Source organism: Balearica regulorum, chromosome 1 (assembly GCF_011004875.1).
Source record: "Balearica regulorum gibbericeps isolate bBalReg1 chromosome 1, bBalReg1.pri, whole genome shotgun sequence".
Classification (NCBI taxonomy): Eukaryota; Metazoa; Chordata; class Aves; order Gruiformes; family Gruidae; genus Balearica; species Balearica regulorum.
In genome coordinates, this window is record NC_046184.1 from 219130675 (window position 1) to 219157926 (window position 27252).

The window sequence follows — 27252 nt, forward strand, 5'->3', positions numbered from 1 at the left end:
GAGTGAAACAGTGTGAATGGGCAACAGAGCCTCGGGACAGGTGGCAGAGAGGGTCAGGGTGGTGTGTGGGCAGCACATGCTGCTCCTGTACCACAGGAACACAGCTCTGCCTGAGGACACTGCTAGTAGAGGAAGTAAGCTCTAGTGATAACTTTGGGCGAGGAATCAGGACTCGTGGGGCCTGCCCATGGCTTCTCTATGGTCTCACTGTGGCTCCTGGAGATCTCCCAGGAGCAACTGAGGCACCTGTGATGCCCTACAGTGATCTGAACACCCTGTGGCAAACCCACAGGGATTACCACCCTGAACAGCCTGGGCACCAGTCAGACCCTGCAGCCCCTTGGGTCTACCCAAAGCATAATGGGGACCCTGCAGTGCTCCCTGGCTTGAGTTTCCCACAGTTTTGCCAGCCCAGCACCCACTTCCCCTCCTGTCCTGTCTCATTTCATCCCAGCACTTGCTGGTCACTCTGCCCAGCTGATACCTGGGGCAGCATTTTCTGGCAGGGCCACATCACTGGTGCTCCGGGGAAAGCGCAGCCCGCGGTAGGGCTCTTCCTGCAAATGGATCACCACCACACCGGTGGAGGAGAGTGCTGGTTGCCCCAGGTCTGTGGCGAGGATGAAGAGTGTCCGCTGGCGCTGGCTGAGTGAGCCCAGAGGCTGCAGCAGTTGGATATCCCCTGTGTAGGAGTTGATTGCGAAGGCAGAGTTGGGTGTGGCAAGGCGATACAGGATGGAGGCATTGGCACCTGCGTCCCTGTCCTCTGCCCGCATGGTGGCCACGACCTGCTTGAGCGGTGTGTGGCGGGACAAGTTGACAGTGAGTGGGCTGTGCAGGAAGGCAGGGGCATGGTCATTGACATCTCGCACCGTGACCGTGACTCGCACAGCTGCGCTCTTGGGCTCCCACGGTGCTGAGTCCACAGCCTTGGCCAGGAAGCTGTAACTGGGGTGGCGTTCCCGGTCCAGCGCCTGGGCGCTTCTGATGCGCCCACTCTGTGGCTCAACCTGGAACATGCCAAGGGACTCGTTGCCCAGGTAGTAAGAGACTTGCCCATTGGTGCCCTCATCAGGGTCCTCAGCCACCAGCTGCAACACCAGGGCACCAACAGGCAGGTCCTCTGGCACCTCCACCACATAGGTGGCCTCAGCAAAACCAGGTGCGTTGTCATTTAGGTCCAACACCCGCACGTTCACTGACATAGTGGCACTGCGCGGGGGGGTGCCATGGTCTTGCACCACCACTGTGAGGCTGTAGGAAGCAACTTGTTCCCGGTCAAGGGCACGTGCAGTGGAGAGGACACCGGAGACTGGGTCTAGGCTGAAATCCTGCCCAGGGTCTCCATCTGGAAAAGAAGAGAGGGAATAACAAGACAGGATGACTATAACTGGTACAATGAAGGACCTGCCCTATGCTGCCCAGAGAGGACGGCATGAAGTCCATCCGAGTGTTGCCTGGCAGGGAAGGTAGACCGAGCTGTTCTCTGTAAGGCCTGAGTGGGATTGAACCTCCTCGGTCCAGCTCTGTGTGTGTGTAAGAACTGGCTCCAACAGCTTAGAAGCCAGTGCTGCTGCCACAGGGAGCCCCCAGATAATGCATGGCATGATAACAGCAAAGAGATCTCGCTTAGAAGCCTGTAAATTCAACAGGTCAGAGCAGCCAAGAGAAGTATGGAACTAGTACGAGCCTCTGGGGAACCAGACAAGAGCCCGGGGAATGTGGAAGTGCGACCTGTCCACATCTTGGGGTGCTCTTTACTGGGGGAAGAGAAGCTAGAGGGCTGAGAGGTGGCAGCAGCTCATGTGGTTTGGAGCAGGAGGGCCACAGGTGATGCTTCCCAGAGCCACAGGCAACCCAGGGTGAACAGCCCTTACTGACCGCCAAGAAAGAAGATACAGAGCTCCCTGTGTGCCCCACCTGCCACGTGGTACTCCAAGCGCCCGTTCTCGCCTCCATCAGGATCAGTGGCCCGCAGGGTGTAGAGTGCCACGCTGCTTTGGTTCTCAGGGACCTCCACAGAGCAGGACTCACTCTCCAGGTGCGGTGCGTGGTCATTCTCATCCCCGACTATTATCCGCACAGTTGTCTTGGAGAGGTTGGGGGGCAGGCCACCATCCCGTGCATAGACTGCAGGAACACAGCAAGAGCACTGCAGGCTACCCTGTTGACTGGGAGCTACTATCAAGGCTGTCATATGCAAATGCCCAGACAATCACAGGGGCAGCCAGGCATGGGATCACTGGCATTCCTGCATGCTCAAACCACCCAACAACCCTGCCCCCCCACAAACCCCCAACACTTCCCATGGCCTGCCCTCCCTGCAATACTGCCCTACCCCAGCAGTGGGGAGCACCCATCTGCCTCCCCTGTGCTCTGTACCCCCCCACCAGCTGCATCCCTGTCATGCACCAGTACAGCCCTACCCATCAACACGTGTTGCTCCTGCTCCTCACGGTCCAGGGCATGTGTGGTGACAATAAGCCCCGTCTGTGGGTGGATGGAGAATGGCCCTCCAGAGAGACCCCCATAGGACACCTGCCCATTGGCACCTGCAGGGAGGAACATGGTTTGAGGGCAGCCCAACAGCAACCCTGGGAGCCTCTCATTTGGCTCACAGCCCTGCACGTCCCTCCTCACAGGCTTCCCACCCAGGGGTTACACAGGCTGTGGGAGAGGATGATCTCACTCTCTGGCAAGTAAAGCTAGGGCAGAGATGTGTGGTGGAGGAAGGTCCCAGACCAGCTCAGCTTGTGGAAGGGAAGATGGGTCAAAGAACCTCCAAGGAACAAAGGGTATAGTCTTGGGGAGCAGAGGGAATCACAGTCCCTGTTCTCATTCTTAGCTTCTCCCAGAATTCAGCCCATCTCTCATCTCCAGGTCAGGTGATGATCCTTCCCTCCCTGGTCAACCAGGCTCTCCAAACTAGGTGTGAGGGAGCAGAGTGCACCCAGTCCCTGGGTGGTGCACCTCCCGAAGACCCCCTGACCAAATTAGGCATCTCACCCTCGCCCTGCATCCTCACCCAGGTCCCGGTCTGTGGCCAGCACCTGCAGCACAGGGCTGCCAGCTGGTAAGTTCTCCATGATGTGTGCTTCATACTCAGGTTTCTCAAAAGTGGGAGCCTCATCATTGACATCCAGCACCAGCACAGACAGTAGCTGTGTGGCAGAGCGGCGTGGGAAACCGTGATCCATGGCCACCACAGTCAGGTTGTGCTGCACCACCTCCTCCCGGTTCAGGGCCCGCACAATGGAGAGCGCACCTGCAGACACAGGGAGAGGGGCGAGCTGGGACCGCACGGCACCAGGGCTGACTGTTCCCAGGACAGAGCTATCGCAGGGCTGCAGGCACTGGGGTGAGCCAGGGACAGCCGGGTCTCAAGAGAGATCATGCCAACCAGGTGCTAAGCCTGGGGCTCTCCAACACCCCACAAGTCTCCCTCCTGCAAGTTCCCCAGCCCACACCCTCCTCCTCCTGTGCAGCATGCTGCATCCCCGTGTATCCCTGCACCATCCTCAGCCCCCGCATTCCCAGCGTCCCTGCCGCCCACCCTGCACCATCCTGGGCACTCACCCGTGCTGGGGTTAAGGTGGAAGCGGCCGTCACTGTTGCCTGCTCGCAACAAGTAGCTCACACGCCCATTCTCTCCCAAATCATCATCCTGGGCCAACACATGCAGCGCCACGAACCCCGTTGGCTGGTCCTCCATGACGCTGACAGCAGCAGGTGAGAGGAACACGGGCGCGTTGTCATTTTCATCGGTCACAAATACACGGGCTGTGACAGCTGCCGAGCGGCGCTGGCTGATGTTGCGGGCCTGGTCCGTGGCCTCCACCACCAAGAGGAAGGAGGCAGCAGCCTCCCGGTCAAGGCCCTGGCGAAGGGTCAGCAGCCCTGAGCGGCTGTCAAGCTGGAAGGGAGCCCCAGGGGGCTCCTGGTGCAGCAGGGCATAGCGCACCTGGCTATTGGGACCCACACCATCCCCATCCAGCGCCTGGAAGGTGAAGATGGATGAGCCAGCCTGGGCATTCTCGGGCACCACGATGGTGATGGGGTCTTCAGGGAAGGTGGGCGCCTGGTCATTGCAGTCTTGCACATGGATCTGTACCAGCACCAGTCGGCTGGAGGGATAGCCATGCTGCGTGTCCTCAGCACTCACCTGGAGAACGTGCCGTGCCCCAGCTTCATAGTCCAGCTCCCGGGCAGCGTAAATCTCCCCTGTCACACTGTCAACCACAAAGGTGCCATCCCCACCACCTCCTACCACTGTGTAGGTCAGTTGTCCTCGTGCAGGGGCATCTGGGGGTGCCACTGAGCCGATCACAGACCCTGGCTTGACCCCCTCGAGAGGGTGCAGGGTCAGCACAGTGGCATCAGGCCGTGGCAGCACCCGGGAGGATGGCAGCACCTGTGAGGAGAGGCAGCAGTGAGGGGCACGCACCAGGGTGCTGTGTGCCAGGAGGTCCTATTGGGGAGCCAGTGCAGAGGGGGACATGGGGCCTGCAGAAAGCAGGTGTCAGGAGGCAAGGTCTCAGCTCTTGTGGCCTAACAGATGAATAGCAACCTGAAAAACATACTGAGAATAAGCATGGGTTTGACAGGGTGAAAGACGAGCTTCACCTGGGGAGCTAGGGTGGGTAAGGACAGACGGAGCTGCTGACTGGGCAGAGAAGGCTCAGGGGTGATACTACCAAAGTATATCAACACCTGAAGGGAGGGTGCAAAGAGGACGGAGCCAGGTGCCCAGTGGCACCCAGTGGTGCCAGTGCCAGGTCCAGAGGCTATGGGCACAAGCTGAAACACAGGAGGTTCCCTCTGAACATCAGGAAACACTTTTCACTGTGAGGGTGACTGAGCACTGGCACAGGTTGCCCAGAGAGGTGGTGGAGTATCCATCCTTGGAGGCAGTCAAAAGCCACCTGGGCATGGTCCTGGGCAACTGATTCTGGGTGGCTCTGCTTAAACAGGGTGGTTGGACAAGACACCTCTAGAGGTGCCTTCCCACCTCAACCATTCTGTGAGTCTGTGATTGTGGTAGATGCTGCAACGGCAACAGACGCCAGCAGAAACAATTCTGCAAACCATAAGCAAGAGTAGGCAAGAAGAGAGGTAACACTCATCCAGATGAGAGGTGTAGAGAAGAAAGATAACCCAGTATGACCCAAAGATAGATAAATACTATCACTACTTTATTAAAGATACTGAAGTTAATTTGGGGATGAGGTGCATCTGTGGATGGGAGAGAGGATGCATGAAAAGCAATCTGTGTTATTTGAAGGGAAAATGTATTGAAGAACTCAGGCCATTCATGTCAAGGAGCTGAGGAAAAAGACAATACAGCAAAACTCTCAGCCCAGAGGGGTATCAAAACTAGCGACTGTCAAGCAAATAGCTACATTATAGGGATGCCAACAACCACTTCAGGGACAACCAGCCTGACAGCCTGGCCTTGACACTTTGAAAGCTGTAGAACAACTTTAATGACAAGAACAGTGACAGATAGGGCATAAAAAAGGAAATGGTATAAAACGTATTGTGGAATGGCTAAAGGCAGATGTGCCAGGCTAACACAGTGCTTCTCTTCTCATGGGCAAAGGAAACACAGTGTATCTAATTTGCCTGGGGTTTAGCTGGGCTCTGATGCAATAGCACACGGGACATCACTCATTAAACTGAGGAAAGGCACAGTATGACTATGACTGTGTGACAGAAAGGACTAAAAGATCGACTGGCTCAGGGAGAGTGATTAGCAGGCCTTTGCAGAGATGGCTCTTGGTGCCAACATCTACTTTTGATAGGTGCAAGGGCAAAAGAAAGCTGAGTACGTTATGAACTTGCTGATGATATTAGAGGGCACTGCTAGCACAGAGAAGCAGCAGAACATCAAACAAGAAGAGTCAAATGGCCTTGGGAACTGCAAGAACAGGGACAGGAAGATGTGAAACGGTGTACTGTGAAAGCGCCGTGACTGGGGGTAAACCAGAGTCTCTGCTGGAAAAGGAAGCTCATTACTAACAACAGAGAAAGGACTTGGCTGTCTGGCCCAATACACCAGGCAGTGAGTGCCAAAGTTATACAGACATGAAGAACACCTTGCATGTCAGGAACATTGCTTTCAGTAGATGCTGGGAAGAATTAATGTCTCTGCACAGGGGACCTCTAAGGTCTTCTCTGCAACAGCATATCTAGGACAGGGTTGGCTGTCCAAGTCTGAAAAAGATGGAACTGGTTACTACTAATGCTGTTGACCTCTTTACAAACGAGAACATGCACAGCGGCAGATAGACCCATTCCTTCCCATCCCAGGTTCTCCACGTAGATTTTAAGGCTGGATGAACAGCTGAGCACGGGCAGAGGGTGTCCTGGGATGAAAGTGGTGGAGGGTGAGAAGGTGGGGAGGAGGGCTGCCAAGTAGCTGGATGGTGTCCTTCAAGAGGCAAGTGAGGGGTAGATGGTGCACGGACAAGAGGAGTTGGGGTGCTGGATACCTGAATGCGAATGATGGCTGACGTACTGCGAGGTACCGTGCCCCGGTCACTGGCTGTCACAGTGAAGATGTACTCAGCACGATCAGACCGTCGTAGAACTGTGGCAGTCCGCAACTCTCCAGTAGCCATGTGCAGTGTGAAACGCTCTGCCCAGGCTCCTGCAAAAGAAGGTGAAATGCTGCAGGGAGAGGCAGAGAGGAAGGAGGGCAGGGGCAGGTTGGGATGGAGGAGGGAGTGCTGTGTGGCAAGGCTTGGACAGTGGGCACCCATCTGCCCACAAGGGTGATGGCTTCAAGGCAGACAGCAGCATCAATTAGTTCTGCAGGTCATACCTGTCAGTGAGTAGATGATGGTCCCATTCTCACCCTCGTCAGGGTCCTTGGCCTGCAGGGAGGCGACTAGAAGTCCTGATGGCTTCTCTTCCAGCACCTGCAGCACAGCACAGGGAGCAGCTCAGTGGCACAGGATACCCTTCAGACTACCCCCACAAACCCTTGCACATGGCACAGCCCTGCACCTTACCCAAGATACAGACCCCTCAGTAAGACCCACAGGCTGTGCCTGAGGCTGGATAACACGGAGAAGTCTGCAGCAAAGCTGGCAAAGGGAGTTTCTGCCAGCCCTCCTCCCCTTCTGCCCTCTTTAACAACCAGCTTAGCAGCACTGGGGCATGCTGCAACAGTGAGCTGCAAGGTGATGGGAGGACACTATCTCACCTGTGTTACATCCAAAACCTCTACAGCTAGGAAAATCCAGGGCTCCATGAAAGCCCTGGTTCTCTCTGCCCCAACAGACCCCTTCAGCTGCAAATGCAAAGGTGTGAGCACTGACTAGCTCAGCGGCCAGTCAACCTGGCAATGGAAGGCGATTTCCTCAGTTCCCACCAGCCAGCCCAGGGAGGTTTGCAATCTCTGGAAATGCAGCTGGCAGTCCTTCCTCAGCTTGGACACCTGGACTCTTAGGGCTTTTCCCTTCTCTCCTCTGTTCCTAGTTAGCACTGCTGACTGCCTGTTTGTAGGCACTTAAGACCACCATTTTGTGCCAGTGCAACACAGTACTATCAAGTCATTAATTACACACGTACTCAGCTAACCTCACATTCTGAGGTGAGTTACCAGCTTCCTGACAGAGACCACATATAAGAGCATTGCGTGCAAGCCCTTTTTCTGGATAGTTATGGAAATGGACACACCCCCATTACTGCCCCTCACCACCTGTCAGTTTTGGGGGGTACTCTCAGCAAACAAGCCATGCTTGCTGGCAGACCTGTCTCTCCTCCAGCACAGGCTCCTTGCACCTACCCCCACCTCACTGGTAGAGCAGGTTCCCTACTTGGCACAGACTCTGTGGTCCTGTCCACATCAGAAGACCTCAAATTCACATCCTATCAGCACATTGCACAGCACAAATCATCCTCACAGATCCATCTGTGCTAGATGATCTCTGTGTGGTACCACCTTAATGCATGTATAAAAAAGATAAGTGGAATCTGAGCAAGAATCCAAGGAAAGAGGGTGCAAGCTCCTGAGAGAAGGCAAGTGTTAATGCTGTTGCACAAGCTGCTGGCACCATGTTGGTGGTGCTTGGGAGGAGAGACCAGAGGAGCTGGACTTGTTTAGCCAGGCCAAGCAGTGATGTGACTGCACTCTGTAAACACTGGGGAGAGGGGAGGGAAATTCCAAAGAGAGAGAAGAGCTATTTAAGCAAAAACACAATATTGGCACAAGAACAAATGAGCATAAAGTGGTCAGAAATTAGTTTAGGCTGGAAATTAAGAGATGGTTTCTAACTACCAGATCAAGGAATCTGGAACAGCATTTCACAGCAGTGATGGAGGCAGAAGACCTTCTAAATATAGCTTGGCTGTTTACAAAAAGGAGTGTCTGCGTGGACACCTCTGAGCGGGGTCATGCTCAGGATGCCCCTTCCAACCTCCCCTCTGTAACAGACTGGGGCAGGGCCTGCCCCCCATGTTGTCCCTCATCGCCCTCAACCGGGATACAAGGGGGTCCTGCTTTGTGTGCATGGTCATGCTCCTTTTCCACAAGGAATCAAACTCCACCCAAGAAAAGCAATGACTCAGCAGAGGAGTTAAATGAGCAGTGTCCACACAGGCTCCATGTACAAATGCCATTTCAGATGCACGCAGGAATAAACAGCAACAGAAGTGGTCTTGCCTCTGCAAAAACCTCAGTCTTAGTAAAATTGCTACCAGGCAGGCTTGTCCAGGTCTGATGTCGACCCTCCAAGAAGGTTGTTGCAAATGCCACCTTAGTCCGAAGATCAGAGACCCATCTCAACCACTGGCACAGCTCTGACAGTGGCTGGCGGTGGATATAAAGAGAAGATGCAAGAAATAGGGTACGTATGGAATAATCCTCCTGTGAAACCTTCCCAGCTTCCAGAAGTCTGTGGCTAAGTCACTTCCTGAGCCACAGATCATATTTTTGTTCAACAGCCTTTGATGGATTTTTTTTTTTTTCTTTCCATGAATTCATCTAATTTTGAACCCATGCAACTTTTGGCAATGATTTTACAATTTAATTATGTTCTACATGAAAAAATCCTGCCTTGGTTTATTTTAAACCTGCTGCCTGGTCATTTCTTATGAAGCTGTCTAGGTCTTGTCTTGTGAAAAAAGCAACATCTACTTTCCCCATGACTTTCTTTGTGCCATTCGCTGCACACCTCTGTTATATTCCTGCAGTTTCTTCCATGCCAAAGAATGTTCAAGTATTTTCTTTCTGCATGGAAACCATTATCTACTAGAGATCACATTAACATCCTTTTCTGAACCTTTTCTAGCACTATTGCTTATTTAGTGGAATGGAGGCAGGGCAGACAGCGTGTGCAGAATTTGAGATGTAGGGTAACCATGTTTTCTTTCACTCTCTGTTCCTTTTCTAATAAAACTCAGCATTTGATTTGCCTTTTTGACTGTGGCTGAGCCCTGAGCTGACATTTTCACAAAGCATTCATGGCAATGCCTCGATCTTCTCCCTAAAGTTAAGCAGCCAATTCAGAGCCCACCACTGTGCAAGTGAAATTCATATTGCTTTTTGCCATGTGTATCACTTTCCAGTCAGCAACAGTGAATTTCATCTCCCACCTTCTTTCTTAATTGAACAGTAAAACAAGATCCTTCTACAGTTCTTCACAGGGAACCCTCACTTTTATTACTATGAATAGACCAGTAACATCAACAAACAATCACCCCTTCTGGAGGATATAGGAAAATACTAAATAGCAAGGACACCAGCACCAGTCCTAGGCACCCACCAGTGACATCTCCCTTCTGTGAAAACAGATCACTTCTTCCTTCCCTTTGCTCCTCTCCCTTTTCCTAATGACCATGCCTGGGGAGTTACTACTGCAGTTCCTATGTGAACACTACCTGGTCCTGCCAGTATGTTACCGATGCGCTCAACAAGCTCATCTCGCAATCCTATGCTGGGAGATACCCCTCTAGCTGATGCTTAAAGCAAGGTGCTGATACAGAAACCTCCCTCTGCTTTGCCTAATGAACATGATATGAATACTTCACTGAACAAGTCTGCAATAAATCACTGAGCTTTGCATTTATCATTTCAGTTTTTACTTTTCCCTCCAAGCCCTTCTTCTACACCTAAATCATGATTAACAGTGGCTTCTTCCTGTGCTTCACCCTTCTCTACCAGTGTTTCTAGCAGGATAGCTTCAAACCAAAGTGCCCAAATATTTGTTTAGTTCAAAACTGTCATGGCATTTACCTGCCTGCAGGACTCTAAATCTGTCTCAGCCTTGCTCTGTCTTCTGTAGGATGCATATGCTTTTGTGGTACCTTTGTATGAGAAGAGACCTCCCAAGCTCTAGCAGGACACTCCCAGCATTTCATGCTCCCAAACACTGGGATCAACTGCAGAGCCTGCTGTGCAAGTGTGCTGCGGGTGTCCCCGCACAGCACAGACCACTCAGCAGACTGCAGAGAGAGTATGAGCAAAGCCATTTTGCAGAGCCTGTTCAGCCACAGCCTCAGCAATGCCACGGCTGGCTGGCCCCTAGCCTGCAGGAGTGAATCAAAGACCAGAGCCTTGCTCAGAGAGAGGACAAGACTAATTTTGCCTTCCTCTGCCTCCACCAGGCCCTGAGAGATCCCTTCATCCAGGCCAAGCCTTGCCAGACAGTTTTGCAAGCAGAGTGCCAGCTGGACATGCAAGAAGGCGGCTGGGCAAGGGATGCCTGCAACCTGGAACAGGACGGGAAAAAGTAATGAACAGGGAAGGCCTGACTGGAGTTGCAGAGTGTCCCCAGGGTCCTGTGGTGATGGCCACCTAGGTGTGGCAGTGGCCTGCCAATACAGTCCTGCCTGCTCTGACCTGCCTCTGGTGTGTGGCTCAGGCAGGACCTGTGACAGAGAAAGGTTGCCATCACCATGATGTTTTAAACTCAGCACAGTGCACGTGGCTTTGAGCACACTGCCTGAAATGCAGCAACATGCAGAGCAAGCACATCCTTTCAGATGCAGGTTCACCCCATTCTGTGCAGAGGAGATGAGGACAGGGCCTCGATTGCCCACTCTGCTCTGTTGCTGCCAGCACCACTCAGCCAGCTCCAGCGAGCCCTCCCCACACATGCCACTCCACAGGGGCCACAGCAGAGCAGACACAGCCAGCTGGGGGGGCGGGTGGAGGGTTGGTCCTCACCCACTTCTGTTGAGCAGCACAGATGTAACTCGGTCTGCAGCACACTCAGTGCCAGGGTGACTGCTGCCACCACACAGTGCTGAGAGGGAAAGCTGGGCTGGGACCCATAGCAGATTCTCAGAAAAACCTTGTGAGTGCAAAGTCCAGCTGGGCAGTGGCTTTCTTGACCTCACAGAAAGCTGAGTGGCTATACCACAAGTCCTCAGACCTAGAAGTTAACGGTACCCCCCGCCTCCCTGTTTGCACGTGTTTTACCCCTGGCTCTGCTGGGTCAGGTTTAGGGCTCCCTTTTGCCTTCCCTCCATGCAGGCATGTGAACTTCTGCCTGCTGGTCAGTCCTATAGGTCTCAGAGCCCTCTGCAGTCCTCACCTGCTCGGTGCACAGGGATGTCTGTATTTCCCAAGCACATGCCCATATTACCACACCTCAATCAGATTTACCAGACTCCCCTGGCTGCTGCATGGATGCGGCTTGTGCCTGCTTATTTCCCTCCCTAAAACTCTCCTAGGTGCCCCTGCCCACTCCCTTTCCCCCTGTAGAATTACTGGCTCCCAAACCCAGAGGCAATCACACCAGGGCTCCCGCCTGCTGCCCCTACCTGCACGGGCAGCTCCTGACCACTGGCCACATGAAGGAAAGCAGGAGCATTGTCATTCTCATCCAGCACAGTGACGTAGATGGTTCCTGTGGCACTGCGGGGTGGTGCTCCCCCATCCTGCACAATCACCAAGAGCTGGTAGCTGGACTGTTGCTCCCGGTCCAGGCTATGCTTGGTGCTGAGCTCCCCTGTGAGGGAGAAGTGGGGACACAGTTCAGCCCAAAAACCTCTTTAGAAAAGAGCCCGTGCTCAAGTATGTTGCTGGGGAGCCCAGCACCGCAGGGGTAGGAAGATGAATATTCTGTTGCGGCACTCGCCTGGCCCACATCACTTTTGACCTGCCCTGGGCTTTCTCCCCAGCCAGCCCCTGCCCAGGAAGCCAGGAAGTCTCTCACCTGTCTGTGTGTAGATAAGAAAGTTGGGATCGTGCTGGAGCAGGCGGTAGGTGAGCCGGCTGTTCTGCCCAGCATCCCGGTCACTTGCCATCACCCTCCCCACACTGCTACCAGGAGCCTGATTTTCAGGAACAGTGAAGAAGTAACGCTCCTCACTCAGTCGGGGGCTGTTGTCATTCTCATCGGTGATGCTGATCCGTACAGTGCTGGTGCCTGTTTTTCGGGGTTCTCCTCCTGCACCACTGCCTCCTGCCGAGGCCAGCACTGTGAGCACATACAGGTCCCGCGTCTCCCGGTCCAGTGCGCTTTTGACATACAGCCAACCACTCTCAGGCATGATGCCAAAGCTGGCAGCATCCCCATCTGCACGCAAGTGGTAGGTAAGGGTCATGGATTCTGCGTCGCGTGCCAGGGCCCGCACTTGCAGGAAGCGGGTGGAGACAGGTACACCTTCCCGCACCTCCACGCGGTAGGTGAGTGTGTCAAAGATGGGCCCATTGTCGTGCTCGGCTTGCACATGCACCAGCAGTGTGAACGTGGAGCTGAGCTGGGGAACACCACTGTCTCGGGCCACAATGGCCAGCCTGTAGGCTGCGCTGGCTTCATATTGCAGGGCCCCGATCAGTCGCACTGCCCCTGATGAGCGCTCCACGCTGAAGGTGCCATCACCTCCTGACAACAGCTCAAAATTCACCTGACCGTTGGTACCACTGTCACGGTCCTCGGCCTGCAAGGTGTACACTGTAGTCCCAGGTTCTGTGGCCTCTGGCAACAGAATGGAGTCGGAGGGGGCTGGGAACACTGGCACGTTGTCATTCACATCTGACACAGAGATTTTCACGCGTGTGCTGCTATAGGCAGGAGGTGAACCACTTCGGGCCTGGACATCCAGAATGAGGACTGCCTGGGACTCATGATCAAGAGGCAGGCTGGTGCAGAGCTGCCCGGAGGCAGAGTCGATGGAAAAGTAGCCATGAGGATCCCCCGAGGAGATGGAATAAAAGATCTCATCAGCATGACCTGTGGACAAGGAAATGAAGACAGGAAGAATGATCTGTGTACCCGGCTCACCTCCTCAGCCCCCTACAGACAGCAGCAGGGTTGGGCAGTGCTGTCTGCGGCAGAGTCTGGTCAGGAGGTGTACAGTAGCACTGTGTACATGTGCATGCATGCACAGATGCATGTGCACAAGTGTGTGTGTACACACGTGTGTAAGCACATGTGTGAGAGCATGCACTGAGTTGAGTAACAATTGCACAGGTGCACATTCAGATGTGCCTGCCTCTGTGCGTGCGTGGAGCTCCCAGAACAGGGTTGCTCTGTGAGGAAGTGTGGTACTGGACCTTCAAGATGATGCAGGGACAGGGAGAGTGACTGCATACATAAGGCTCGAGCCTGTACCTGGAGGATTCTGGGCCCGGACAGTCCCCACACTGGCACCCTGCGGCATGTCCTCAGGCACTGTGAAGAAGTACTGAGCTTGCTCAAAGACAGGAGGTGAGACCGTGCCCTCCACGATGCTGATGTTCACCCGGGCATTTGGCTGTGCCTGTAGGCCCCCACCATCTTGTGCAGAGATCACCAGCTGCACCAGGGTGTTGGCTTTACCACTCAGGGACCATGAGAGGGAGATGACACCTAGGGAAGAAAGCAGTTCAGAGGGCACTATGCCTGCACCCCTGCCTGTCATCTGTCAGGCCAAACTATAAGCTTGAAAAGCATGACCTAAGGGGGAAGCAAACAATGTGTGTCACAGGGAGGAGCTCACCATGGAAGAACTGGAGTAAAGAAGAGGAACCCTCCTGGGAAAGCCACCTCAAATCCTCCTTTCTCAACCTTAAGCCCAGCCCTGAGCTAAGCAGTGGTAAGGGCTGGGGCAAGTCAGCCAGAAAGCAGGTCTTGGGAAAGGTAAAGGAGGCAATAGGGCTTCCACTGTGGGGTGCAGGGTGAGGGTCACGACGCAGGAGGTGGGATCTGGGCTGTGGGGAGGCTCTTGGAGGAACTGTAGAACTGAAGGACCATCCTTGACAGGCCCTGTATTAAGACGGCTGGTAGGCCTGTCTCATTCCAGTCACATTCTGGGAACTTGGGGACCAGTGTGGAGAGACCCTGATGCCTATGCTGAGCACAGGACACCTTCCTGTCCTGCTGCAAGCCCCTGGCACCACATGCCCATGCACTCACTCCCCAGCAGAAATTGCTCTGGTTTTGGCAGAGCAGATGCAGCAATGAGAAAGGAGGGACTGGGTGCGACAGAGAGTTATAGGGAAGGAGGGTAAACTGAGCAGGGGAGAGGAGGGAACTGGGCAGGGACAAGAAACTAAGCAGGATACAGCTTGATGGGGCAAAGCAAGCAGCATGCAGGAGGAAAGGCACAGTGAGTCAGGGATGAGGAATGAGGGAGAAGAAGGAAGACAGGACAAATGAGGAACAGAGCAGGGAGCAGAAACAAGAGGTCAGAGACTGAGTCTGGGAAGGAGTTGCCAGAGGCTCAAGAAGCCGAGGCAGGTAATATGTGGCCGGGAGAGGAACAGACATATTCTGGTGGCAGATTGTACTGCTGAGATGGCCAAGCAGTGACCCTCAGGCTGGCTTTTACACCTGCCCACATCCCACCGCTCTGGTTGCTGCCTACTCTGGCTGCCCCCTGAGCTCTCTCTCACCTGTGTCCTTGTTGAGGGAGAAGAGAGGGGGTGAGTTTCCTAGGACAATGCGGTAGGTCACCTTCCCGTGCAGGCCCTCATCCTTGTCGTGGGCAGTAACACGCAGCACAGCTGTACCTGGCATGCTCTGTGTGCTGATGCTGGCAGCATACTCCAGTGGGTAAAACACTGGCCGGTTGTCATTTATGTCCTCTAGGAAAACCTTCACGTACACCATGGAGTTCAGGCCACCCTGTGGAAGGACCAGATCAGAGATGGTGCAAAGAACAGGGGCAAGGACAACAGTATCCCCTGCACGGTGCTGAGTCAGCAGCATCGCATCCCAGTGGCCTCTCCAGCACTCACCCCATCAACAGCAGTGATGGTGAAATCATAGGCAGACATGCCCTCATCACGATCCAGCGGCTGTACAGTGCACAGCTGCCCTGTGTGCTTGTCGATGCTGAACTGCGTGGGGACAACACTGCCAATGCCAGAACCAATGGAGTAGGAAAGGGAGCCAAAAGTGCCGCTGTCTGCATCCGTGGCTGTCACCTGGATGAGGGAAGGCACTATATGAGCAGGGCCAGAATCACAAAGACCACCAGCTAGACCCAGCCCATCACCACCACCACCTCCACAACCCAGTGCTGCCCTCTGCTCCATGGCCCACAACCACTGCACAGTCCTCAAAGGTGGCCATAGTAAAGCAGACTGACAGTTACCACCTCAATCCTGCGATTCTTGTCCCAGACAAGCCACCACTTTTTCTGCAGCCTTTCCTGCAAGAGGACATGGCCTCCCAGGGGTTCACTGGCTGCAGACAGTGCCCTGGGCAGTGCTGCAGGCAGCTGTGGGGCACCCCAGGATCAGCCTATGCTGTCCCAGTCCCCGTGAGAGGACACAGAGGTGGAGGAGCACAGCCTTGCAGACTCACAAGAGCTGCACCATGCTTTCTATCTACAGTGCTGCCATGGGTCCCTGCACCACCAGAGGTGCCTTGTTTCAGGTGATGCCTCCCTTCTTGCACCCCTGGGGCAACATCCATGACCCAGGTCAACAGACTTGCCTTAGCAAAGGAAAAGACCATATGGACAGGGAGTGCAGAAAGGCCAAGCCTCACACAGATGCCGAGGATCTAGCAGCCAAGCATCTGCATTGCGCCCAGATTGATCGGCCAGCCAGGGACAACCTGTGCTTTTGCAGCAGCTGCCCATGGCCCTCTGCTCCTTCTTTTCGGCAAAGGCACTCAAGACAAGATGGGAAGAAAAACAGCCCCCTTTTCACCATGCAGGCTCTGTCCTGCTCTCAGAGCTCTGTGCCCAGCAGCCCTGGGCTCTGAGGATGATGACTGAGGGTGGCATTGCCCTGTGACAGCCAGGGCCCACTGGAGCCTCAGGGCACATGAGTTGCATTAGCAGTTACAGACACAGCAGGAGCATTAAAACTGCTCCCTGCTTCCAAAGCCCCAGTTCCTCCTTGGGCTCCCTGCAGAGCTCAGGTCAGCAGAAAACAGCTCCTTCCTCCTGACCCCCAGCATCACTGCCCATGGCTCATCCACCAGCTGGGAGCTCTGCACAGAGAACAAAGCTAGAGGATGGAGCCAGGAGGAAGGCAGCTGGGCCAGGCCCGGGTGAAGTGGAGTTCAGGCCTCGTCAGCCACAGCTCCTCCCAGCAGCAGCATTGGGGCCTCGGCTCCCGTGAGCGAGAAGCACAGGAACGTTGCACACGCGCCAAGGAAAGGGCCCAGCTGGGGGCTGCAAACAGCTCTTTCCTTCGGGCAGGGCCCCTAACCTGAACCACTCGCTCGATCATCAGACATGAAGGAACAAGAAGAGAGAATACAGAGAATGGCTGGGCAAGGGAAGAAAAAATAGGTCAGGTAGAGGTGGGACCTCCCTTCCCCCAGACCATATACTCTGCACCCCAGGGAGGGGAGCCAGCAGTGATCCACATCCTCCAGGGAAGGGAGGCAGCACCTGCAACTCACCCTCACCAGCTCCTGCCCTGCTGCCTGTGGTCTAAAGGGACGCCTGAGGGGAGAAGCTGAGAGCACACCTACAAGGATCACCATGCTCCCTGTACAGAGTATTTGCTCCCCAGCCTTGCAGCAGCTGCCAAGAGAAGCGCCATGAAACAGGATCCCCCTTCCCTGCTCCAGCTGCAGAGCACTCAGAGCCACAGGTGCCACGACAGCAGCCCAGCTAGAAGGTAATTTGGGAAACTGGACCCACCTGCCTCCCCCCCCCCCCCCCCCGAATTCAACATCCTCCCTCCCTTCTGCCCCAGCTCCCTTTGCTGTGGAGCTGTTCATGCGAGAGCATAAATCTGACCTCACTGACATTGCTGAAACCTGTATTCAGGCTCCGTGTTGGATACTATTGCTGGGGTAATAGCCCTGTACCAATACACTTGAGTTGTGCACCATGCCTGCACTTTAGCTGGTACCGTTCTCTACCACTGCAGATGGAAACACACCTGGAACTGACAAGCTGCCGCAGTGATTGGAGTAGGCACTATATGGCAAATTAATAACTTCTTTCCTTCAAAATGAACTGCTTATCACCCTGAAAGTGCTCTAAAATGCATGTCAGCTGCTTTAATACACTGTATAGCAACCAGCTCTGCAGCAGAGTAAGATATTTTCCTGAGGCTTCTCAGGCCAAGGGCTCTGATGTTTCCAGAACACCCTCACTTCCCCACCTTATCTATTCTGTGATGGTCACCATCCTAAGAAAGATACCCACAGGGGAAGCTATCTGGAAATCCATTTTTCTGCCACAGGAGCTGGGTCAGATTTTGGGAACAGGGGAGAAACAGACGAGCTCTCACTATTACACAGTACAGCACCACCTCCCTGGCTGCTCCCTGGTACCCAGAGCCATCTCCCTGCAAGATTGCCTCATGGAGCCAGCAGTCTGGCATCAGAGGCAAACCTAGCTGCAGAGTCAGGGCCGGGCATCCTCAGAACAGTTCCCCATTCACATGTATCTGGCACCCCACCTCCCCATCCTGCTGTGGGACTGTCTGTGGACCAACAGTCTTAACACAAACCCTGTCCGTACAAGCTCACACAGGGTCCAAGAGAGGTCATGTCACTGCTACACCAGCACTGGTGCAACCACTACTGGAGACTTGTGTCTGGTCCTAGTCTCACTTGGAGGGGTGGTGCTAAATTAGTGCCCAGAGAAAAGCCACAGGAACAACAATACACCTGAAGGAGCAGCTAATTGTCAGCAAACTGTGGGGTGGCTGGAAAGTTTGCTTAGCGCCTCTTCCACTGTGTGGAGAGGGAGTGGGGCTCTGGCTGGTGCAACCCCAGCCCGAGCTTTCCTGCCCACAGGCAGGCAGCGCCTGCAGACCGCTAATACCCTGTGTGCGTTTCGTGGGATGGGGCTGGCCACCTGCCCGCAGCTCAGCAGGGCCTGACACAAGCCCCAAAGGCAGCGCAGATCCCCACTGCAGCTGGGGTGATGCCTCCTGGGGACTTCTCTGAGAGGCAGCACAGAGGTTGATCAGCCACTAGGTATGGCAGACACCTCAGTCTAGCTGACATGAGTAGCTGGGACCCACAGCTGCAGGCTGCAGAGCACACGCAGTCTGGGATGTGGTGCACGTTTTTAGCTGTGAGGATAATTAACCACCAAAAGGGCTCATCAAGGCCTCTAGTGAATTCACCACTCCTGGAAATTTTTAAACTGAGTCTGGATATTTTTCTAGGAACTTTGCTAGAAGCTAATGCAGGACAGCCCCAGGATCTGTATTTAGCACCCACCCCAAAACTTGGATCAACAGCTGGTTTTACTGCAGCTCACTTATGAGGCTCCTAATGTTTGCCTGAGAAATAAAAGGGAAATGGGGGGACAGCCCAGGAAACACTTAATTTGGAGTTGTGCAAGGCCTGCTGCTTGAATATGTGGGAGCAGGAGTCAGAGCTTCTGAGACTGAATGGAGCCCCTACAGCACCCTGACCTCTGACTTCTTTGAATATCCTGCAGGGCCAAGAATGGCTGTTCCCAGGAGGAGCTATGTGAGAGGAGAAAGGAGAGAAGGAGGAGGCTGCAGCTGGGAACAAGACATGAGCTCGCAGGGTCAGCACGCAGATATGAGATGTGGATGAAGTTGTGGGGTCACCTCATCTGCACAGGACACCTGCACAAGCTCACAGGATCGGCACAGACACACCAGGCACAATGTGCAGAGGTGAAGTGCATGCAAGACTACAGTATGTGCAGCTGCAACCCCATGTGCCAAGAACAGAAGTGCTGACAAAGCTGAAGTACAGGGAGACTCCCCACATTGGGTGAACATGTTCTGTGCTGTGTTGTCAGATAGCAGTGATGCCAGAGCCCAGCATCCTCTCCCCATGTTGAGATTCATAGAATCTCAGACTGGTTTGGGTGGGAAGGGACCTCAAAGCCCATCCAGTTCCACCCCCTGCCACGGGCAGGGACACCCTCCACTAGCCCAGGTTGCCCAAAGCCCCATCCAACCTGGCCTTCAACACTGCCAGGGAGCCAGGGGCAGCCACAGCTTCTCTGGGCACCCTGTGCCAGTGCCTCACCACCCTCACAGGGAAGAATTTCTTCCTCAGATCTCATCTCCATCTCCCCTCCTGCAGCTTCAGGCCATTCCCCCTTGTCCTGTCACTACCTGCCCTTGTCACCAGTCCCTCTCCAGCTTTCTTGTAGGCCCCTTCAGGTACTGCAATAAGGTCATACTGGCGACCCCAGAGCTGGGAGGGGGTGTCTCACGAGAGCAGGGTAGAGGGGCAGAATCCCCTCCCTCAACCTGCTGGTCACGCTGCCTTTGATACAGCCGAGGACACAGTTGGCTTTCTGGGCTGTGAGCACACGTTGTCGGCTCACGTTGAGCTTCTTGTCCACCAACACCCCCAAGTCCTTCTCCACAGGGCCACTCTCAATCCATTTTCTGCCCAGCCTGTACTTGTGCCTGGGATTGCCCCAACCCATGTGCAGGACCTTGCACTTGGCCTTGCTGAACTTCAGGTGGTTCTCATGGGCCCACCTCTCAAGCCTATCCAGGTCCCTCTGGACAGCATCCCTTCCCTCCAGAGTGTCAACCGCACCACACAGCTTGGTGTCCTTGGCAAACTTGCTGAGCACTCGATCCCACTGTCCACGTTGCTGACAAAGATGTTAAACAGTGCCGGTCCCAATACCAACCCCTGAGCAACACCTCTTGTCACTGGCTTAGCCACTGCATCTGTCAGTTCCCTCAGGACCCGCAGATGCGTCTCATCAGGTCCCATGGACTTGTGCACCTTCAGGTTCCTTAGACGGTCTCAAACCTGATCTTCTTCCACAGTGGGTGGTTCTTCATTCTCCCAGTCCTTGCCTTTGCCTTCTGAGGCTTGGGCAGCATGGCTAGAGCCCCTCTTTGTTGGTAAGAACAAGGTCCAGCGTGACACCTCTCCTCGTTGCCTCCTCTATCACTTGGAGAAGGAAGTTTTCATCAGTGCATTCCAGGAACCTCCCAGATTGCTTATGCCCTGCTGTGTTGTCCCTCCAACAGATATCAGGGTGGTTGAAGTCCCCCATGAGGAACAGGGCTTGTGAACATGAGGCTGCTCCTGTCTGTCTACAGAGGGCCTCATCTGCTCAGTCTTCCTGGTCAGGTGGCCTGTAGCAGACCCCCACTATAGTGTCCCCTGTCTCTGCCCTCCCTTTAATCCTGACCCATAAGCTCTCAGTGGGCTCCTCATCCATCCCCAAGTGGAGTTTCATGCACTCCAGCTGGTCATTGACATAGAGAGCCACACCCCCTCCTTGTCTACCCTGCCTGCCCTTCCTAAAGAGCCTCTATCCTTCCATTCCAACACTCCAGTCATAGGAGCCATCCTATCACGTCTCTGTGATGCCAATGAGATCACAGCCCTGCAGGCATGCATGTCTCTAATTCCTCTTGTTTATTCCCCATGCTACGTGCATTTGCATAGAGGCATTTAAGTTGCGCTCGCTCTAGAGGGTGGTCCATGAGGCTGAGAGTGTTGGAGTTCTGACATAAAGAGTCTAGATGTTCCCATTCACAGACCCAGCCAGATCAGCAGTGAGAAGGAAGCCATGGTCAATTGTTTCTATGGTTCATTACGTTCTCTGTTGAAGACCTACTTCTAATCACTGCTACTGCCCCTGAGTCTGATTCTGCCCTTGTAAGACTAAGGGGTGGATGTTCTCAGAAACCCTCTTCGTATTGGTATTGGTGGGTGGACCAGGAAACCCATCCCCTTCCTGGATAAACCAGCTGCACGGTCAGAGTGTTCTCTGGCCTGTAGCTTTCCTGTAGGACTCCATTCTCCAAAGGGAAATCCTTTGCCATCAGGAGATAACGGCTGCATGAATGCATCCTGCTATTGCATATGGGATGTGTTTCTGACAGCAATCAGCTCCTTGGTCTTGAAGAGAGAGGGAGGCTGAGACTCAGGGTCCTGCAGAGCATCCTGCTCGAGTTGAGGCCAGGGTTTCTGAGCAGCACAGGGCCAGTGCTCCTGCGTGTCTTTTGGCCTTGTTAAGATGTGCTTGGCTGCAAGCACGGTATTTCTCTGGAACCTGCTGCAGCTGCGCACAACACATGGAGCATTACTCTCCTCCATGCCTTGTCCTCTCATTCCGTCTACAGCATGCTCCTGGAATAGGCCAGCCTTCACACAGCCTCACGTAGACCCCACTCGGACCAGGGCAGCACTTGTGTCCCTCAGCACTGCACACCATGCTAGCCGTAGCCAGGACCAGCCTGCAACAGGCTACTACACCTCTCCTATGTTCACACACCCCATCCCTACCTGCCTCTTGTGCCCCACACAGCTCCATCATGTCCCAGGCCACATACAGATGCTCCCATGGGCACTAGGACTGGCGTCTTTCTCTTGTCACCCCCAGTGACACCTCCATCACCTCCCTGTAATGCTGGCTTCCTCCACTGCCCCTATCCAGGATATTCCCTGGCTGTCTTGGTGACCCACAGTTCTGCTGTGGCTGTGCAGAGCCAGCACCCGACCATGGGCTGGAGAGCAAGGCCTTGGCTTGGGGCACTTGATCTCTCTTCATGTCTGCCTTCACCCTTGCAGGGCAGCAAGCAAGGCAGCACAGCACGGTCTCAGCCTGGAAGGGTGTGCTGGCAATGCCCTGGTTCAGGGCCAGCTGGAGCTGGTTGCTCTCCAGCAGTGCAAGGTTCAACAAAAATGCAAAAATGTGGAATTCCTCACTTCAGGGCACGGTGATATCTAATTGTTTAGATTCAGAAAGCAACTACCCACATTCACAGAGCAAAATCCATTAAAGGCTTTAAATACAAGGACAACAATGCTGGGCCAGAAAATCCCTGAGTTGAAGCTGGGACAGTATGCCAAGGAGGCAGCAGTACCTGAGGGAAGCCTCTGGGTCATAGACCCTGGGTCTCACAAAGAATTTCAATTTCCCAAGCCAACCAGGGATGACACAGCTGGATCTACTGTTCACTAGCAAGGGAGAACTGAGGATGTGGTAATCAGCGGTAGCCTTGGCTGTAATGACCATGAAGTAGTAGTGTTCAGGATCCCAAAGGGAATAAGGAGGGAGAGTAGCAGAGTACAGACCCTGGACTTCAAGCAAGACTTCAGCTTATACAGGGAACTGGTAGGTGGGAGGGATCCCATGGGAGACAGCTCTGAAGGCCAAGGTAGCTCAGGAAAGCTGGCAGGCCTTCAGGACAGCATACTCCAGGCACAAGAACAGTTCATCCCAGTACTCAGGAAAACAAGGAGATGTATCAGCTGATGGCTTTGGCTAAGCAAGGACCTTAGGACTAAGCTGCAATGCGAAAAAGGCAGCATATGGGAGGTGGACACAGAGGCAAGATACAAAGGAAGAATTTATAGACATTGCCCAGGCATGTAGAGATGGGGTCAGGAAAGTTCAAGTGGGCTTCAGATTTGCAAGGAAAACAGAGGGTGCTAAGAAGAGCCTCTACCACTACATTGGTAATAAAAGGCTGAATAAGGGCCCATTTCTGATTGTGGTGGGTAATTTAGTGACAGCAGACACAGGTAAGACTGAGACACTTAACGACTCCTTTACCTCAGTCTTCACCAACAAGGACTCCCAGGCCTCCATGCTTTTTCAAAATGTTCAGAGAGCGACCAGACTGAGTCGGTATTTCTTCAGTGAACTTGATCCATACAAATCCATGGGACCCAACTGGCTGCATCAATGGATGCTGACAGAAATGGACTTGCAGGGCTGCTCTTTCAAATGTGGTGGACATCAGGAGGGATCTCTTACCACTGGAGGAAAGCAAATATTGCACCTCACCTTCAAAATAGATCTGAGGATCTGCACTCTTGTCAGCCATACTTTGGTCCCTGGGAGAATCATGGAGCGAGTCCTCTTGGAGCATGTTTTTTCGCCACATGGAGGAGCCTGGGAGGGGAACAGCCAGCATGGATTGACTGTCCTGTTTGCTTTCTGCGATGCAATGATGGAATCTGTGGTTGAAGGGATGACAGCTGTGGATGATAATTGCCTTGACTTTAAGAAGGATTTTGATACCTTCTCTCACGATTCTCACATCCAAGACAGGATGTTATGGTTTGGAGGGCTGGACAACTTGGTAGGTAAAAAACAGTTTGGGTTGGGCTCAGAGGGTGGTGGTTTATGAGCTGTGCTCTGCCTGGAGGCAGGTGACAAGTGGAGCACCACAGGGACCATCCCGGGGACCTCTCCTGCTTGACATCGTCAGCAAGGACCCAGTGCAGGCAGAGTGCACACTTGTCAAGGTTACAAATGACACCAGCCTGGGGAGGGGGAAACAGCTGACATGCTCGAGGGCAGAGTTGCACCCCGAGGGCCTCGGGCTGAATGGGTCAACAGGAATCGCATGAAACTCAGCAAGGACAAATGCCAAGTCCTGCTCTGGGAAGCAAGCACCTTTGCAACAGCACAGGCCAGGACTGCCAGGCTGGGAAAGCAGCTCCGGGGAAAATGTCCTGGGGGTCTGGGTGGGCAGCGAGCAGGATGTGAGCCACAGTGCATCTGGCAGCAAGGAGAGCCCAGCAGCACCCTGGCCTGTGTGAACAGCGACACAGCCGGGAAGCTGAAGGCAGCTTATCAAGGAAATGGAGCCAGGCTCTTCACAGTGGTGCATGACAGGAGAACAAGAGACTGCAGGCATCAGTTGAAATGAGAACTTCAGGCTGGATACTGGGGAAAGTTTTTTCCCTGTGAGGACTGTCTAGTATTGGAGTAGGTTGCCGAGAGAGGTTGTGCAGCCTCCATCCTTGGAGGTTTTCGAGATGCTACTGGACGAGGCTGTGAGCAGCCTGGTCTGACCCCACAGCTGCCCACACTTTGAGTAGAGGGTGGACCAGAGACCTCCCAAAATCTCTCCAATCTGAACTACTCTGTGACTCAGTGATCCAGCTGTTGTACCATTTTATACTAGCAAAGCAGCTTACTCTGCTATATAGAACTTTGCTCTGCTGTCCTAGTGCTGCTCTTTGGCTCCTTGTCCAGCACTCAGGGTAGCCCTGTGCCATACCGCCCTGACTCACAACTGTTGCACACTCAGTAGCAGCTGCAGTTCCAGCAATAGATGCTCCCCCTCCTCTTTTCCCAGTCACACACAGGCTAGTTCACAATTCTTCCTCTGAATCCACACACTCCTTTCCTGTGCCCACGGGGCTGGGCAAATGCAAGGCATTTGGGAGAGCTCCAGCAACACAGTCCCTAAATGCCTGTTAATCTTATAGGCAGAGGCCTACAGGATTAGTTGGGTTTTCCTCAGGTATCCGTATCCCTACAAGAGGGCAGGAGCCTTGCACCAAGCCAAAGGCACACAGCACCCTAGTATCCCTCCACGTGCGTGTACCACCATGTGGCTCTGCAGCTGCCCCCACTTCTGTTCATAACCCACAGCAGAGGTCACAGCATACTGAGGTCCAGTGCAGAACAACAACAGGTACAGATTCCCAGGAGGTCTTTCCAACATAGTCTACATCTCCCAGATACATAAACATGCAGTGACACTCCCAGACACTGCAAACAGCAGAGATACAATATATCACAAGCTACAAAGCCTCCACTCACCAATGTCACATAGCAGAATGTACACATGTTCATGCGCTCAATCTCTATTCCCTTAACATCACCTGCAGGCTGCTTCTCTCCTGCAGCACTGCCTTGGCTTCACTGACCCCCTGTTCTAACCCTGGGTCCATCTCTAGCACCTCTTGAACTTCTGTCTTGTGTGTTTTCACAGTTCCAGCATGTCCAGGGTCCATCTTTCATACAACTCTTTCCACTCCTGGGTCCTAAGTAGGGCAAAGCCTCCTCATGCTGGCACAGGCTGAGAGTTCCCAGGTGATATGTAGCCAAAGAGAGAAAATACTCACTGCGGAAGGGAGAAAGAAGCATGAACCAACCCCCTTCCCAAGGGTCATGAGACACCCACTGTATTTGGCTTGGAACAAGTTTATACTAAAGCAAAACACAGCAGTGGTCAGCAGGATGCTGTGCTGTTCGTTAATGTTGTTCAGTCCCAGTTCATACTTGAGTCCTAACAAGATAGGCTGGCAATTTTAAGGTTATTTGGAAATAGGTTGCATGCTTGGATTTTGTTGTTTCCTCCTTACATCAGACAAGGGAAATAAGAAGAGAATGTGAGAAAGAACAGTGACACAGTGTGCAGCAGCACAGACCAAGAGCTGGACTGCAAAGGAAAACCTGACGGAGGGGAATTAAGATCTTGCTTACTAAACAAGTGAAGAAGGGGAGGGAGAGGCAGGGGGATGCCAGGGAGGGTATGCCACTTCCATATGAGGGGACAGCCTGAACCGGAGCCCAGCATCCTGGTGCTGCTGGAGGAAGCAGACAACCTGGAGATCCAGCTGGAGATCAGGGGCTAAAGACTGAGCCCAGGACCAGAAACCAACAGCATCCTTAGGGGAAAAGCTGCATTTCACTGCAGATTTTGAGACAATTTAGTACAGGCAGTTGTTAATGAGTGCTGCAGCCATGCCCCAGAGCAGGATGGGAGAGAGGGGACAAAGGCACTCAAAGGCTGACAGCTGCTGAGCGGGCAGTGATGTTTTGTACATTGGGCAGCCTCTCCATGTCTACAGAAGTTGTTTGTGACCACTATAAAAAGGCTGAGGATGTTCTCAAGTCTATGTGCATGACAAACAGTGAATATTTAGAGAAGTGATTAGCTGAATGCTGTAAACTCACACTTAGGAATATCATGACAGTCACGTGAATGCTAGTATGTAAAAGGCATGGCAGCAGGAGAAGTGTGCTGACTGAAAAACACACAAAACTGCAAAATGTTAAAATAAAATAGCTACAGTTTGGCACAATCACCACCTGTGTGCCAGGGAGAACTGGGAAAGGCCTAAAGGGTGAGAGGCAGGGGGAAAAGGGATAGGACAGTAAATGCAAAAGGAACTGCACAGTGTAGTGGTAGCATAAGACTGGGAAATGCTACTGTTGGTTTTGCATTAAAAATCATAGAATAATTTGGGTTGGAGAGGACCTTCAAAGGTCATCTAGTCCAACCATTCTGCAATGAGCAGGGACATCTTCAACTAGATCAGGTTGCTGATGTCAAGTCAGGAAAAGAAACTGGTTGAAAATGACCATCAAAATATATTATTCCTTTGACATAATGGATGCAAATGAAATAGCATGTGCCCCTTGTGAGCCAAGAATGTGTTAGGGAACCCAGGGGATGAACCTGATGCTGTGTTTTGAAGACTTTTTCTTGGATAGGTATAGAAGAGGCCGCTACCACAGAAGGGCTCAGGGAATACATATGGGGCATCTTCTGCTGAAATCACTAACTAATCATTGTAATTACATGAAAACGTAGCTGTTTGTTTGCATTCAATTCCCAAGCGGATTTGAATCTGGCAAGGGATGTCAAAGTCAAGAAGAAGGACTTCTATAAGTGCATAGGTAACAAAAGGCAGGCTAGGGAAAATGTAGGCCTGTAGCTAAATGTAGGCCTGGAGAGAGGGGTCCTGGTGACACAGGACATGTACCGGGGTACTTAATGTCTTCTTTGGCTTAGTCTTTACTAGTAAGACTGATCTTCAGGAATCCCAAGTCCCAGAGACTGGGGTGAAGGCTGGAGCAGGAAGATATACCTGTGGTTGAAGAGGATCAGGTCAGTGAATTCTTAAGGAAACTGGACATATGGGTCCTGATGGGATGCACCCATGAACGCTAAGGGAGCTGGCAGTCATTGCGAGGCCACTCTCAGGAATCTTTACTCAATCATAGTGTTTTGGAGAAGTGTCTAAAGACTGCAGGAAAGTAAATGTCACTCCTGTCTTCAAGAAGGGTAAGCACGAGGATCCAGGTAACTACAGACCAGTCAGCCTCACCTTCACCCCTGGGAAGGTGATGGAGCAGCTAATCCTGGAAACCATTTCCATGCACATGAAAGAC

At 53.3% G+C, this 27252-nt stretch overlaps 1 protein-coding gene across 4 annotated transcripts in view; it reads right to left on the bottom strand.

Annotated features, from left to right (window-relative positions):
• The window catches only part of DCHS1 (dachsous cadherin-related 1), an 85588-nt gene that overhangs the window by 12409 nt on the left and 45927 nt on the right, over window positions 1-27252 (bottom strand). For 3 of the 4 annotated variants that reach the window (XM_075742789.1, XM_075742788.1, XM_075742790.1), the window contains exons 3-14: window positions 15176-15364; window positions 14831-15062; window positions 13569-13805; window positions 12168-13187; window positions 11773-11960; window positions 6824-6920; window positions 6492-6649; window positions 3577-4411; window positions 3026-3265; window positions 2427-2552; window positions 1921-2130; window positions 485-1348 (exon numbers count right to left, since the gene is read on the bottom strand). In XM_075742789.1, the coding sequence (XP_075598904.1) occupies window positions 485-1348; window positions 1921-2130; window positions 2427-2552; window positions 3026-3265; window positions 3577-4411; window positions 6492-6649; window positions 6824-6920; window positions 11773-11960; window positions 12168-13187; window positions 13569-13805; window positions 14831-15062; window positions 15176-15364 (4396 nt within the window). The remainder of the gene's footprint in view (window positions 1-484; window positions 1349-1920; window positions 2131-2426; window positions 2553-3025; window positions 3266-3576; window positions 4412-6491; window positions 6650-6823; window positions 6921-11772; window positions 11961-12167; window positions 13188-13568; window positions 13806-14830; window positions 15063-15175; window positions 15365-27252) is intronic. The other variant, XM_075742791.1, reaches the window with a different exon arrangement.